At 40.0% G+C, this 16,345-nt stretch overlaps 1 protein-coding gene across 3 annotated transcripts; it reads right to left on the reverse strand.

Moving 5' to 3' along the window:
- Positions 1–265: 265 nt before the first annotated feature.
- si:dkey-181f22.4 (receptor-interacting serine/threonine-protein kinase 2) lies at positions 266–8,052 on the reverse strand. 3 transcript variants are annotated; one of them, XM_031569427.2, is made up of 11 exons: positions 7,728–8,052; positions 7,296–7,452; positions 6,908–7,057; positions 6,657–6,784; positions 6,204–6,253; positions 5,674–5,835; positions 5,473–5,558; positions 5,202–5,267; positions 4,884–5,040; positions 3,537–3,752; positions 266–2,324 (listed from the first exon to the last, which is right to left on the reverse strand). In XM_031569427.2, the coding sequence occupies exons 1-11, from the start codon at positions 7,883–7,885 to the stop codon at positions 2,014–2,016; spliced, it is 1,641 nt and encodes a 546-aa protein (XP_031425287.1). In that variant the 5' UTR covers positions 7,886–8,052; the 3' UTR covers positions 266–2,013. The 3 variants fall into 3 exon arrangements, with proteins under 3 accessions (XP_031425287.1, XP_031425286.1, XP_031425288.1); XM_031569426.2 differs by having other exon boundaries at positions 5,202–5,270; XM_031569428.1 differs by having other exon boundaries at positions 5,202–5,270; positions 7,722–7,812.
- Positions 8,053–16,345: the final 8,293 nt, after the last annotated feature.

Here is a 16,345-nt window from a genome sequence, read left to right on the forward strand (position 1 = left end):
AAATACTTTCACCTTTCCCTTGGAAGTTAGATTTGGTACCCACATTATTTTAGAGAGGATAGACAATCACGCACAACCTATAACCCCAGAAAGGGCCAGCATTCTGACTAAGTACTTAGTAAGAAGTAGGTCTAGTTCAGTTACAGGCTCCCACATGTAATTAGACACATGCTGTGAGAAGACAGTGGCATGGAAGGGGACCAACATAACTTTTAACAGAAAATGTAGTTGAGGCCCAAACCAAGAAAACCAATGAAAGAGAATGTGAATATATTATGAGATGTTTACTTTAAAATATAAAATGCACAATACAAATCAACCTTGATTTTATGCATTATGTAATAATAACTCAGCGGGGACATTCATAAAGATAGCAAAAGAAAGGCTACTCAGCTTCACTCTCACATTAGATAAGCACAAAAATGTTTATATAACTGATAGTCATCCTTTTGATAATGTAAAACAATTAACACAACAGAATATAAAATGTATTTGAAACTGGATAGGAAATTGGTCAGCATTCAGAGATTATATAATTGTTTTATAAAAACTACAGATAGATAGTCTATCTCCAAACCTATGAACAATTAAATATGTTTTGTTTGTATGTGGGACAACTACATCAACTGATGTAATGAATCAGGTGATAACAAGTCACTCACAAAAGACCATCTGGCATAGACAGACTTGTAAGCTTCAAAAGTGGTGGGTTTCGGTTGTTCTTAAAGTGTCCTCCAACTTCACTGGGATAGTAGTGTTCACACCTTCACTGATTAAATACTTCCACCATCTCTCTATTAGTTGTAAGTGTATGGTGCATACAGGTAGCAAATAAAAACAAATGTTATCAGGTTAAAATGTGATCAGATCCATTGACACAGTTTCAATAGTGTTTTAGAGCCTGTGTTTTTTCTGTGTTCAAAATAAAGGTGCGGTATGTTGTTGTCAAAAATAAACATGCTTAAAGATACAGTCCGCAATTGTAATTCAATACACTTTTTGTCACTTCAGAATAACGGAAGGGAGGGGTATCATTTGATTAATCAACAACCTTTTGTAAAACTGAAATCGAATTGCGGACTGCATCCTTTAAGACTTCCAATGATGATGCAATTCTAAAGCCATGAAGAAAGGACATCCTTCAGCACAATTCATGTACACTCTACACTCAGTTGACAGCTTATTTGGTACACCTAGCGAAATCTAATGCAGCCTAATACAACAGCCCTTCAATACATCCCCCTTCATGATTGTTATAATGTTCAGTTTCTGTTGAAATGGTTTAAGAAAGGTGGCGATTCAACTGTGCGATCATTTTGGTGGATGTGGGTTGTGATGCTATTAAACTGTATTGAATTAAACACAAAGGTGTTTCTGTTATTTACTGATTGAAATTGAGTGGTTAATAGAAACATGTGTCAATGCATTGCAATACAATTCAACAGCACCACAACCTGCAGCCTCCAAACACACAATGGAGTGAACAGCTCTATAAATGAGTGTAAACAAATACTGAATAACCTTCATGAAGCTAAGATGTATTTCAGGACTGGTGTATTAGACTGCATTAGTTTGAACTCAGAGTTCCAAATAAACTGGCAACTGAGTGTAAGTATCTGTTTTCTCTATATAATGTGTTTCATTGCAATTTCAATTTGTTTGCATTCTCAGAATATAAAAACACCTACAACTAGACCTAAAACAAGATTCATATCTATAATGCACTGGAATGTTTAGAACAACATTCCTCTCATTGTTTCTTCAGCATGTCACCATCAATCTCCATTAAAATGTTATTTCTTTGAGAACTAAACAAGAAACTCAACATAAATAGATATAGTTGTAAATAGTCCTTAGAGTGACCACAAAGTTCAAGATCACTTTTTCCTTAGAATTTAACACAGTCAAAAGCAGGAAGGGCACAAGAAGGACCTTTTCCTTCTGTGTCATCTTCATTTTTCCACATAAAGTTGGCAAAACTGTCAACATCAGCACTCCCAAAACCTATTTGGATCAGTGAGCCAGTTGAGTATTCCCTTTGGTGGTGGTGGTGGCAGAAACCAGCCCAAGCGTGACAGCCACCAGGGCGGCGACCTTCTCCCCGAGGCAGCAGCAAGTGTCGAGCAGGGAGCGTGTGCGCGCCGCCAGTGTGACTGCAGCAGTGATGATCTCGTAGGCCTCGTAGTTCAAGGCCTGCCTGGAGCGCAGCACGTCCAGCAGGTGGTTGAGGCGCCCCTCCGTCATACCCCTGATGATGAGTTCACGCCTCTCGAGCAGCAGGCGTCGGCAACTCACACGCCGCGGGGTAGAAGAGCCAGGCAGGCCTGGGGGTGGCAGGGAAAGGTCAAATGTCAAAGGGGCAGTAAGACAAACCTACTGACACCTATTTATAGTCAACCAATGGGAACATATATTTTTGAATACTTTATTGCAGTGGTTCCCAAACGTTTTACAGTCCCGTACCCCCTTCAGACATTTAATCTCCAGCTACGTACCCCCCCCGTTTAAAAATAAAGTTTTCCTTTTCACCTTTTAGTTTTATTGCGTTTCGGCTCATTTTGTTCACCCAGAGGTAGATTGATGGCTTAAAATGACGGAAATTTTCTCCCCGAGTACCCCCTGAACCACTTCGCTTACCCCTGGGGGTATGCGTACCCCAGTTTGGGAACCGATGCTTTATTGCAACTCTGGGTTGACAATCTTCAGTTTTCTGTGCTCTCAGCCTTGCGATATTGTCACATTTTCATATCTTGTTATATTTCATGATAAGATGCGTTATTTGAGACAGCAAATACAGGGTGACATCTGGTGGGCAATGGAAGGAAATGGAACCTTTGGTGACTTCATATGGCGGTTTATGAAGTAACGATTATTATCGTGCCAGACATGGGAATTCAGACTTACTACTCACATACAAGCAAAATTAAAAAATCCAAACCAACGTTCTGCTTCATTAGGTCAAAAGCAACTCAGTCTGAGAAGTTTGGAGAGAAACACTCTCTCGAGGGAGGAAGTGAAATGGGCACAGATAAGGCTGTGGAGACACAGCCGAGCAGGAAGCCAGGCAGAGAGAGAGAGTGAGCGAGTGCTGCCCCACAGAACTGCTTACAGTGCACAAGCATCACCCAAGGCCAGGGCCACACCAGGGGCCTGCCACCATGTTTATAACCTTTCACTTTTTTTTGTTGTGTTTCGCGGAGACAAAGCAGCAGAGTGTGTGTGTGTGAACACGTTTCTCTGTTCGACCGACCAAGCATTGACTATCAACTCACTGACAGGACAGTATTCCCTGACTTGTAATAAGCCTTGACCTGAACTGAGTTTTGAATGTTCATTTCCATTCAAAACAAACTTTTGTCATGGATTAGCCTGGCACAGAAAAAGACAATGTAAGATCATGAAGCCGTAGCCAAAATGAAATAATAAATGTGAGAGGGTCTTAATAATTACTACCTGTGTTGTTGCTACCTAAAACACAAGACTTAGCCAAGCATGGCGGCAGCAATACATAGTGGGTGTCATTGCTGGAGACTCACCTTGGTGGTTCCTAGATCTGGATCTGGACTGGGGATGAGTGGGCTGCATGGGAATAGAGCTGGAGCTGGGTGGAGAAGGACTCTTCGAAGGGGGAGAGGGACTGTGGGGAGGGGGAGATGCTGGCCAAGCTCTGCCAGTCAACTGGACTCTGTGGTTTCCAAGGACACAAGGGCTACTGGGAGATTCTGAACATGGTGAGGCCTGGTTCATTCCACCTGAGACAGAGAAAAACAACTTCATTGAAACCGTACTTCATTACACACAATTTCATTACACTGCAGTCACAAACAGAACATTCAATACCTTGCCTAACAAATGAGGAACCTACTGGACACCTGTATTTTTTGCATGAGTCTGTGTTTCATTTTAGCCTTCACATATTGTCAGGCTTGTAGACAGAGAAATCGCAGTGGCCTTTGAAGATACATTTTCATAAAAAGTAACTCATTTAGAGTTTTTTTTTTCTCCACACAGAAATAAACTAGCACTATCAATTGTTTACAGACTGAATGAATAAGGTCCTTATAGTTTCAAGGACTTATGAAGTTATTTTCATTCCCAGAGGACCTACCAAGTAATACACACGGTTTCGAAAACATAAGCAGGGCAGTAAGGTCTATAAAGGGGAAATGAAAAGACGAGCACTTAAAATATTCAGTGCACAACAAAGACATGACAAAGACACTGGCTGAACCAATTGACATTCATAATTATGACAGCCCTCTGCATAACAGGCTGTGAGTCTTCCTTATCCATTTAGTAATTTGTATATTTGTATTTTCTGATATTTCTGTCTGTAAGCAATACTGTCCTGTGCGGTAGGGAAAATATAATGGGGGTATCCACCCCAACCCCTTCATGCATGACATTAGAAGCTACGCCTATGGAGCCTCTCTAATAAATTGGTTGTGTCCTTGCCATCTTCTTCAGAGATACAATGACTCAAGTGGTTGGCAAATTACATGTCGTGTAAGTGTATGTGCTGGGAACTGAACACAGGGGGATTGAAGTGCGTCTTTGTTGACAATGACAGATTCCAATATGAGAATGTCAAATAACACAAACTTGGTCTGGCTGAACAGTGACATATCACATACTGAGCTTGATGGCAGGCCTGTGGTTTGAGCAAGATAACACTTATCTTACAATTCCCTGTCCGCAATAAATTAATAAAGCTTGTTTAGTATCATCTTGGGTCATAAATAATCTGACACCTAGTATTTGGTGTTATAAAAGTAGCTGTTCCCTCAGAGAGCTTATAAAGTGTTACTCAAATGAACTCAAAGCGATGGAAGAAGGACACTTCTGATTTGTAAATTAAAAAGTAAATAAACCAAAGCACTTGCCGAAGCAGGATCTGATGTGGTGGCCAGTCCTGGGTGGTGAAGGGAGAGGAGAGCTTTTGCTAGGACTGCTCCCAGCAGACGTGGGAGTCTGTGGGTGAGGCCGTGGAATATCCATGGGCAGTGTTTTGGAATGCATGTACTTGTAGTCACCTGAGATCTTTTGAGCAAACACAATGCCATTTTTCATTGAATTAATTAAGGTTGATTGATTGTAAAATTTATATTGATTTTATGCTACAATAGAAGACTAGCATTGTTACGTGAAGAAACATAGCAGAATCTGTTTCACTTTACATAAGTAGGCAGTTGCTTGTTTACCTCAAGATTGTTCAACTCAATGGGAATTTCCCAGGCTGGTGAGTTTTTACAGTTCATCAGCGCCCTCTTCTGGTTGGAGTAAAGAAAAAGAAAAATATTCTGTTATGCTCTTATGCTCAGACCAGTTTCCCTAAGAACTTTCAAACTACAGGCATAATGAATCTCCAACAACAAAACAAACCCTGGCGTGTTCAGGCCTGTCTGATTTCTCAGCCGGATTGCTGTGATTGCTGATAATGTAGTTCTGAGTGTAAGAAGATATCATAAGCACCTTAAACTCCTTCAAGTGAAGAGCAGCTTTCACTGGGGCCACAGGATCAAAAGCCAGCAAGGCTTTCCTCAGCTCCAGAATGCAGTCTAAACACACACACACAGACAGAAGAAGTGTCTCAAAATAACCCTTAAGGTAACAACATTTTTATATTTATATAAATAAAGGTCAACCTAACCAAAACCAGTACTTCTTGCTCACCTTCCGCAGATGGACGTCTCTGTGGGTCACCGTTCCAGCAACTCATAACAAGCTCAGTAAGGGCATGGACATTGGGTGTATCCAACGGCAACAAATTGCTTTCTGATCCCTCTTCCAAGCTTTGCTCTGTGCCATGCAACATTATCTGCAGCTGTACAAAATCTGAAATAAGGACATACACCGCAAGCATGTTTAAGAAACGGAAGAGGGGTTACGTAACTGCGCAAGGGGCTCTTATGTATCTTACGTGCTTACATTTCTGCGTAAAAAGCGAGTATAAAGCGGTCTTTATGTATCTTACGTGCTTAAGTTTCTGCATAAAAAGCGAGTATAAAGCGGTCTTAATACTCTATCCCAGACATACACAGCAAGCAAAAGGATTCATTGAAGGCAGTCTTGTATCATACCGTTGAGAGAGTGATAAACTGATACATGACACATAAAGAGTCTTTATTATATACTCTAAAACACAGTTACAAGACACACATACCTGTACACATGTACAGATAAGACTTGGTAAGTCTGCATACCTTCAGAAGCAAGTCGTCTGTTTAATGTCTCCCAAATAAGGACACCCAAACTAGAGGAAGAACACAGTGATTTATTGAGACATACGCTTTACTGAACCGCACTGTTTAAATACTGATAAGCTCTCTGTGATGTCAAGTTAGCTTTGTTAAACTCTGGAAAAACAAATACTGACTTTTTCAGAATACCCATTTCAAACTTTTACAAGAACTCTTTGGAACATAAAAAAAATGTCCAGGCACATGTATGTGAGTGTCTTAGGACACCTGATAAACTCCCTCTAAAGTCCCCTGAATTTGGCAGATGCTTGGTGCTTGATGGTTGTGTGTGAATTATATTTAGCACTACTATGACTGGCCTTCACACATCGACACAGTAGGTCATTGCTATATTTCAAATGTTCCACCACAGAAGAGGAAGTGCATAAGATAATCAAATAGATCACCATAACTCACCTGTATATATCTGTCTTCAGTGAGCTCCCAGTCCCTTGCAGTGCTTCTGGTGATAAATAGGCCAAGTTTCTGTAACATGGCCGGACCGTTTCACACGGGTACAACTCTGACAGCCCCCAATCACATAACTGGACAAATAACACACACACAAATACAGAAAACACAGCAGAGTTATACATTACTGAATATAATGAATGTTTTGCCTTGGAAAACTCTTAACATATTTCTTAAATAACTGTCTGAATCAGTACCTTAGCACGGTAATGTTGGTCTAGGAGAACATGAGTGGCCCTGAGAGCCAGGTGAGGGAGGTGGATTGAGTGGAGGTGTGACAGGCCCTCTGCGATGTCAGAGAGGATCCGCAGACGAAGGCAAACAGGAAATTCAGGGTACATTTTTGTCTGAAAGAGAGAGAGACAGATGTTTTTTTCACAAATACATCACTTTGGTTTGTGTAATGATTTGTACAATTTGTAATGGTGTATTTCCTTTAGGTTTTCTTATGTGCTTTGTTACACACAACTGGGCTAAACACAACATTGAAACATTGGCATAGCTGTATATAACACACTCTTGATTAGCCTGTTTTTAGAAATACAAGATCACAAAGCCAGAGCAGTGATAGGAGGCTATGAATACCTCATATAGTAGTGAATGCAGTGCTCCCTCGGCCATCCATTCCCACACCAGACCTGACAAAAAACGGGTCCGATACACTCCAAGCGGAACCAAAACTCTCTCCGAATACACATGGTGTGACTGCGAGGTGTTCTTCTCCTGCTTCACCCAATCACCTCTGACAACAAGTCAAAGTGTACACACAAACACAGGCTATTAAAAATATGTCAGCTTCTTACTGGTCACTTCTCAACCTCTTCAAACATTTCCTGTATGGAAACAGCATAATGAGAAATTGCATCTTTGAGCAGCTGCAAACCTAGCATCAATGTAACATCTACCTTGTCCATGAGAGAAAATGCCGTTTCTGTAATATATTTACAGGCTAAAGCCTACATAACAGGTGTACAGGTGTTTATCCAACAAGTTTTTGCATACGGAGCTTACTTTTACCTCTGAGACGTAGAAGGATTCGGCAAGAGTTTCACAGCTACAAGTCGCCCTGTCCTGCAATACCGACCCCGCAGGCAAGCTCCTGCGCTGGATGAGACTTTGGTCAAGTTCAGAATCTCCCCCTCTTCGATTTGAGGCAATTGGCCAAGATGAGACATCCTTCAGATCCTCACATGAATAACGAAATCATATAGGCTAAATATTCGCAGAGCACAGAATACTGCCCTACTCCACGGCCCTACATTAACACCTCTTCGCAGGAGTATGAGATCACCCCTCTAACTTCAGAGCGACTGTTTAGTTTGGAATACTGTCGCGGACATCCCCTGCTCCGCACGGCACTGACACATGTTAATGTGCAATTTCATTGGCTGCTCGCATGTCTACAGAAATCCCCTTGTCCTGGGCTCGTCTGCTGACTTTTTTTCTTAATCTCCTTGGTTTCCCCTCATTTCGTGCGTTGAGCTTGGTGAGAGTAGTCTACACACAAACAATCTATGCCAAGTTATCAGCCTTGATCTTCATCTTAACTTAAGGGCACTATTATTAATGAACTTATTTAAATTTCTTCGCTAGAATATTAGAATTGAGAGTGTTTACAAACGGATACGGAAATAGTGTTTTCTTTTTTTATAGAAAGGAAAGTAGATATGCAACCTGTACGGTCTCCCATACCATATGGACATGTTTTTAGGACAAACTCTAATCAGAATTCTCTTCACAGTTTACCAGTTCTTATATTCACCCAGCAGTGTTTTCACTACAGTGTTTTCTACGTGTCAAAGTGTTGTGTTGAAACTTTGTGCTGATCAGCTAGGCGTTTGAGCGAAGCCTTTTTATGGGAATTTCCCTTCTCGCTTTAGGGTCATATAGAGTTTACACCAACAGGCGTTCCGTGCCAGAGACGCCTCTAATCACGGACATGGATCAGCTGAAAGAAACAGAAACAGAAAGTTAGGCTAATTCACGTTAGGTCTACATCGGTTGTTTGTGTAGATGTGGAAGAAATCATAGTTTGTTTATCATAATGTCTCTGATTTAGCACTTGACAATAAGCTGAAGTTGAATGTCTTAAAAACTAAATGCATGGTAATTGGTTCTAAATATGCTCTCAGGACAGATCTGAAAAAAAAAACTGCTCTGTTAAGAGTAGTGTGGATGCTATGCATGCCAGGCTGTCATGGATGAGGGTGGATGAAGACTGGCATGCAGCCTTATTCTGTTTTTAAATAATGTGTATGCCTCACAGAAACCTGTCAGTTTGTCTTTACAGCTATCACTTGCAAATGAGAGACATGGTTAATACTAGACAGGCACTAAGTGGTCACTTTACTTTTCCTCTACCCAGAACCAATGCACTTAAGAAAACAGTAATGTACAGAGCCATTGCATACTGGAATGTGCTCCCCTCATATTTGACTCGAACAAGAAATAAATGTGATTTCAAAAGATAACTTAAGGCAGCAATAATCAGAAAGGAAATGATAGTAGATTAGGTTATTATTTTAGGTATTTAGGTAATTTTTTAATTATTTTACTTTTAATGTAAATGTTGTTTTTTTAAGTCTGTGTTTTTGTTCACCAACATTGATCATGCTGTACTGCATTTTATGATTTGTATTGTAATGTTTTTTGCCTGGAATAGTCTCCAAGAATAGTCTCCACTACGGTGGACATAATAAACATAAACACCAACAAATATACGAAAATTATTAACATTATTAATGAGTCCGGTATTGTATAGGCTAAATAGTCTTATTTCTGTCAAGTCTAGCCTAGACTACTTCTCATGGGCTACAGACACATCACTGAAGGAACTGTAGGGGTGATGTGGTTCGGGGGGAGTGGATGTTGGGAGATGTTGACAGAGTCTCGGTCAGAAGACCCGAACGGCAAGGAGTGGAGTGAGAAAATGATGCAAGGGAGAAGGCAGGTTGGATGTAACACCAGTCGTTTTATTTCCTTTTTGTAAGCTTGATATTTATTCTGTGTGCTGCATCAAAAACATAAACAAAGAAACAATACAATTAAATTAAATAACGGAGTGGTCAATCAAACAACAAACAATCCTACATGGCTCCTGGCACATGTCTGAGAACAAAAGAATTGGTCAACATAGCACATGTCACAAAAGACACCACAAAGGCATACAAATTAAACAATCAAAAGGATGAATTGAATTGACCACTCACGTTAACTGGAATACGCACACTTCAGGATACGGTGGAGTACTGGCAGGGAGTTGAAAAAGGTGAACTGCCAGGGGAGCAGACTATTTATAGTCTCTGCCCCCTTAGCCAGCAGGTGAAGTTTGATTGAGTCCAGCAGATTCACCAGTCATTCATTCACATCATTTATAAAGAAATGAACAGAAAAAAAGCCCAGGTTCCAGGGAGTCTTTTCAATCACAGTCTGTGAAATGCTTATCAGTTCAATTCTAATCACAATAAACAGCATGCCCCAGCCAATGTGCTAATAGGCCTATTTTGAATCCCACGTGGAAGTCAAGTCAAACATTTTCATTGCTCATACGCACAAAACAAGATGTGTAATGTGTGAGAAGATGCTTAGGTCTAAGTCCTAGTCTTAGTTAAGTTTTAATGAGGTGCATATTTCATGTCAAACAAATAAATAGCAGTGCTAACATGGGCTTGTTAGTTTGATTTCTATGTCATAGACCCCCACCGCAGTGGCTTTTCCAAAACCCCCTACAGAAAGCAAAGGCCATACAAAAACTAGTTTTTGTCAGCAACATCGATGATGCTAGCAAGATGGGCCAATACAGTACTGTTTGTGTCTTAATTTAACATTTTTGTTACTTTGGTCCTGAAGATTTTTCTCTCTGCAGCTTCTGTTCATGTGAGCATCTCAGATGGTGGATGGGTGCAAAAGGTGGCAAACAATCCAGGGGTAGCTGAATTCAGCCGATTTGTTCACTGTTTGTGACAGCAAAGGGATTGCGATAACAGACCTTGCTGAAACAAGAAGTAGGTGTTATCTCCTGGAAATAATTTTATATTGGAGTGACTTTTATACCATAGTCAATTATATGATATAATACTGTACATTTTGTAGCATGGTCTGTACTTACACTATTGTGCAATTCTTCTAAAATGGCTATGCCCTTTTCAGGTCATACAGGTTTTACATTTAATTCAGTAGGCCTGTCAGTAAGGTTGACTGCATTAAAGTTTACAAACACAAATTCACGTGATTGCATCATGTCCTGTTTTGATGTAGTATCCTGTTGATTACTCAATTACTTACACTGTAATAGAGGTATTTTAATATAAAGTGTGACCAAAGATCCAGTCTGCTGTTGGATTATTAATTAAATGAATGTGGTTGTAGAATCTTTCACACATTCAATTATTTTCATGTGGTTCAAACATTAGTCATTTGCCAGTTCTTTCAGATGTGCCTTTGTCCCTTGCTTTCACAAGAGTTAGCTCTGTGTGTCTGTGTTTTCCATTTTTCTTTGTTTATGTTTGTTTTTCTCAGACCTGGACTTCTGAAAGAAGCCCAGCAGGTATGCAGTGAAGACCACAGCCCAAAACAAGCTGCACAGACAGGGTGCACCATTCAAGAGAAGAATAAGACACCATTGATATTCTATGCATGTTATATTGGTTGTACCTATACTTACCGCAGATGTGAGATGCTCACATTCCCTGTTGAGTCCAAAGTTTATCTGCACCTTCTGCAGGAAGTTTTGGACCTGCCTGCAAGTATATCATAAATCTACAAACTAAATCCTCCCGAATTACTTTCGAAATCATAGAGTGCTGACATGATGTTCCGTTCGGTGCAGTGTTGTAGGCATTTTAGGCTATCCCAACCAAAACAGTGGTGTAAAAGGGGTTTTTGCGTTTCCAAAATACCAGTGTGATCGTAGCTTTCAAACCAAGGGTGTCACATTTGTGCAAACTCACTGGCCTGTTTCACTTGCTAGCTATACTCTTGCTGGTTGCAACCAATTGTAATGTGTGTTAAGTGTCCCCAACCGACTTCTCCTCATATATGAAAAGATAATTAAAATATAACACAATTAAGGCACCTGCAAATTCTACCACTGCCTAGATCAGAAATCAATGATTATAATGACGTGTTTGCCTATGTTCCTATCAAAGCAAATCAATAGTCAAAATCTTGCAAAAAGGTTAAAAGTTACAAACTTACTTCAGACACAAGCTTCTATCAATCAACTTCTGACAGGGATGGAAAACATTGATGACACTTTGAACGTAGTTTGGTGATGTCATCACATCTGTTTGTCTGTGTGTTTCATCACAGAATGAGACACCACCTAAGGAACTACCATTACAACTATCCCCTTATTATAACTGTCTCTAGTCTCCTCTATCTATAGAACTGAGGTGTGCTGTTGGGAATGTGGCTCACATAGGCTTAAGTGAACGCAGACCCTGTCACATGTAGCAACAGTTAACTGTAGGACCATTTAGACTATGGGGCTGTAGGAGGGTGAACCAGTGTGTTCCAGGGCCAGACTGGCACTTCCTGACTACGGTTGTGCCTCCTCAAGGCGTCCTTGGGAAGTCTCTGGCCGATGATTACCCTTGTGTGGACGTGAAGCACAGTACCACATGGTTCTTGTTCTGACTTCTTCATGGCTCTTGTTCTACTTACTTACTAACTCATTTGCATATTGAGTGTAGAGCAAACTGCAGTGACTGTGAAACACTGGAACACTGGATAGTTCCTCAAAGTGTCTGTTTGTTTCCACCCCAGGTTATGACAGGCAGTACAGTGCACTACAGGCATTAGTTTTGTTTCCCCTTCTGTCTCAGGCACAGCCCCCTGATTGCAGATTTAGAGTTAAGTAGGGAAGTGAGGATCAGTGAGAGCAGAGGGCATCCACGGAAAATGAAAGTTACATTTTGAGGATGACTCATGAGTTTAGGCAGTTTATTTCTACTTCAGTTTGATTTTATATATATATACATGTATGTGTGTGTGTGTGTGTGTGTGTGTGTGTGTGTGTGTGTGTGTGTGTGTGTGTGTGTGTCTCTGTGTGTGTGTGTACATTCACTTGTAAGCCACATTCCCAGCAGCTATCTTCATAGCCTCTGTCCATGTTGAAGTATAATAGAACAATAAGCAGATTGTCTGACCCTGATATCATTTAATATTTAAATATTATTCAAAAAATGTATCTATAATGGGTTTACAACAGTTAATTCTAGATAGTGATGCCCTAGGAGTTCTCATTTTATTTGACACATAACAGCTGGCAAAGCTAACCTGAGATTAATGGAAAGAGTACACTTTGGAAGGATATTGTGTTATAACACAGTTTTCTTTTCCTTTTGGCCAAAAAAGGCAATAAAACCTTTTCTGAAATTCTCAACACACAGAACGAGGATCCAGCCAGGGCCCTTTGAAGTCAAGGAATGGAATTGCATCAATGTTGATTTCAAAGGAATTTTGGAAAGACTAGACTGACTATGTTAAGGAGGGCGGAGCTCCTCAGACGAAGAGGAAAGAAGAAAGAACACGATTGGATTGCATTCTACAAGGATCCATTTAAGTTTGTGAAGTCTTGAGTACTCAATCAAGAGAAAATGGTAAATTTGAGAGTTGAAAGAAAGGACCTAGAGAAATATCTTCAACAGCTACATACGGACAATCAGAGGCATGTGGATCTCATGTTACCGACAGACATTCCTCCAATCGGAGAGATAGGTTCACCAATGGATGACGGCCCACTCAGGTGGAGAGAGGTGCAAGAGGTTGTGTGTTGTGTAAGGGCTGCATTGCGCCTGCTGTTTTGAAATGTCTATGGAAGCTCATGGTGAGGCAGAAGGCAGAGCCCTCCATGTGGTATCTTTGGACCTCACAAATGCTTAGATTGGTGCCACACAGTCTACTGTGGAAGGCATTTGGGTCATTTCAGGTCCCTGAGAAGATTTCAGCATTGGTAAGGGCCTATTTTGGGGATATTCAGTTGTGCTTTTAACACAAGTAACCACACCACAGCATTTGGAGATAGGTATCACGGCTAGATGTACCATTTCACTGTTGGCTTTCACCATGGCAATGGTGGTAAATATAAGCACCCGGCTTATATGGATGACATGACGACACTGACAATTACTGCTCCATGTACCCGTCGGCTGTTAGCCAAGTTGAATGACAAATGGGTAAGGATGAAAGTGAAACCTACCAAATGTAGAAGAGTTTCATGATTTCATGATCATGTATTGATGGTGATTCCTTCTATTGCAGAAAAACCTGTGAAGAGTTTGGGGGTTGAACGCAAAGGGGGTTGAATACAAGGGGGTTTATTTGGCAGTAACGATAATGACTTACTGCATCGCAACCTGCTAAAACAAATCTATACTCTGATAAGGAACAGTAATTAACAATGGTATTATAAAGCCAATAATTACAGTGCATGAAATGCCCTGTATTGTTATTCCTAGGCTTCTTATTCTTCATTACAGTGCATGAAATGCCCTGTATTGTTATTCCTTCGTTTCTTATTCTTCTACTTCTTATTATTCTCTTTACCGACTTCTGCGCTTAATTCAGCTTGAACCGCTTAACGTAGAAACTTCGTTCAAACTTTGCTGCATAGGTCTTGTTAAGGACACTTATGCTATGTATTTTTCATTTTTCTAAACTTTATACTTTTTAAGATATTAAAGAAAAACGAATACAAATTTTCCCATTGACTTACATTGGGCCATTATGACATCATAATAGGGTCATTAAACTGGCTTGCACCTGTGCTTCACTGACACCTGCGCCAAGGTTCCAAGGCTCCTCTTCTCTCTGTCCCTCTCCATTCAACTGTATAACTAGGGATATTAAGAGACACCTTCCATTCTCTACTTCTTTTTCTCCTTATCTCTCCATCTTTCTCTTTATCTCTCTCAGTCTACTTTCTCTCACACTTCTTCTTTCGTTCTTCCACTCTTCTTTCCTTCTTCCACTCTCCTTTCCTTTCTTCTTTCCTTCTTCCACTCTTCTTTCCTTCTTCTACTCTTCTTTTCTTTCTTCACTCTTCTTTCCTTCTTCCACTCTTCTTTCCTTCTTCTACTCTTCTTTCCTTTCTTCACTCTTCTTTCTTTTCTTCTTTCCTTCTTCCACTCTTCCTTCCTTCTTCAACTCTTCTTTCCTTTCTTCACTCTTCTTTCCTTCTTCCACTCTTCCTTCCTTCTTCAACTCTTCTTTTCTTCTTCCACTCTTCTTTCCTTTCTTCACTCTTCTTTGCTTTCTTCTTTTCTTCTTTTACTCTTCTTTCTTTTCTTCTTTCCTTTCTTCACTCTTCTTTCCTTTATTCTTTCCTTCTTCCACTCTTCTTTCCTTTTACTCTTCTTTCCTTTCTTCTTTCCTTCTTTCACTCTTCTTTCTTTTCTTCTTCCTTTCTTAACTTTTGCATTTCATGCACTGGTATTTCCTTCAGGAAATGCATTTTCTAGTCTTCTTCTTATTATTCTCTTTACCGACTTCTGCGCTTAATTCAGCTTGAACCGCTTAACTTAGAAACTTCGTTCAAACTTTGCTGCATAGGTCTTGTAAAGGACACTTATGCTATGTATTTTTCATTTTTCTAAACTTTATACTTTTTAAAATATTAAATAAAAACTAATACAATTTCTCCCATTGACTTACATTGGGCCATTATGACATCATAATAGGGTCTTTAAACTGGCTTGCACCTGTGCTTCACTGACACCTGCGCCAAGGTTCCAAGGCTCCTCTTCTCTCTGTCCCTCTCCATTCAACTGTATAACTAGGAATATTATTCTTTCCTTCTTCCACTCTTCTTCTTTCGTTCTTCCACTCTTCTTTCCTTCTTCCACTCTCCTTTCCTTTCTTCTTTCCTTCTTCCACTCTTCTTTCCTTCTTCTACTCTTCTTTTCTTTCTTCACTCTTCTTTCCTTCTTCTTTCTTTTCTTCTTTCCTTTCTTCACTCTTCTTTCCTTTCTTCTTTCCTTCTTCCACTCTTCTTTCCTTCTTCTACTCTTCTTTTCTTTCTTCACTCTTCTTTCCTTCTTCCACTCTTCTTTCCTTCTTCTACTCTTCTTTTCTTTCTTCACTCTTCTTCCACTCTTCTTTCCTTCTTCCACTCTTCTTTCCTTTCTTCTTTCCTTCTTCCACTCTTCTTTCCTTCTTTCTCTCTTCTTTCTTTTCTTCTTTCCTTCTTCCAATCTTCTTCCACTCTTCTTTCCTTCTTTCACTCTTCTTTCTTTTCTTCTTTCCTTCTTCCACTCTTTTTTCCTTCTTTCACTCTTCTTTCCTTCTTTCTTTCTTTCACTTTTCTTTTTTTTCTTCTTTCCTTCTTCCACTCTTCTTTTCTTTCTTCACTCTTCTTTCTTTTCTTCTTTCCTTCTTCTTTACTTCTTCCACTCTTCTTTCCTTTCTTCTTTCCTTCTTATACTTTTCTTTTTTTTCCTCTTTCCTTCTTCTTTCCTTCTTCCACTCTTCTTTTCTTTCTTCACTCTTCTTTCTTTTCTTCTTTCCTTCTTCTTTACTTCTTCCACTCTTCTTTCTTTTCTTCTTTCCTTCTTCCCTTCTTCTTTCCTTCTTCGACTCTTCTTTCCTTTCTTCTTTCCTTTCTTTACTCTTCTTTCCTTTCTTCTTTCCTTCTT

The sequence above is a fragment of the Clupea harengus genome, chromosome 6 (genome assembly GCF_900700415.2).
Source record: "Clupea harengus chromosome 6, Ch_v2.0.2, whole genome shotgun sequence".
In the NCBI taxonomy this organism is placed as follows: Eukaryota; Metazoa; Chordata; class Actinopteri; order Clupeiformes; family Clupeidae; genus Clupea; species Clupea harengus.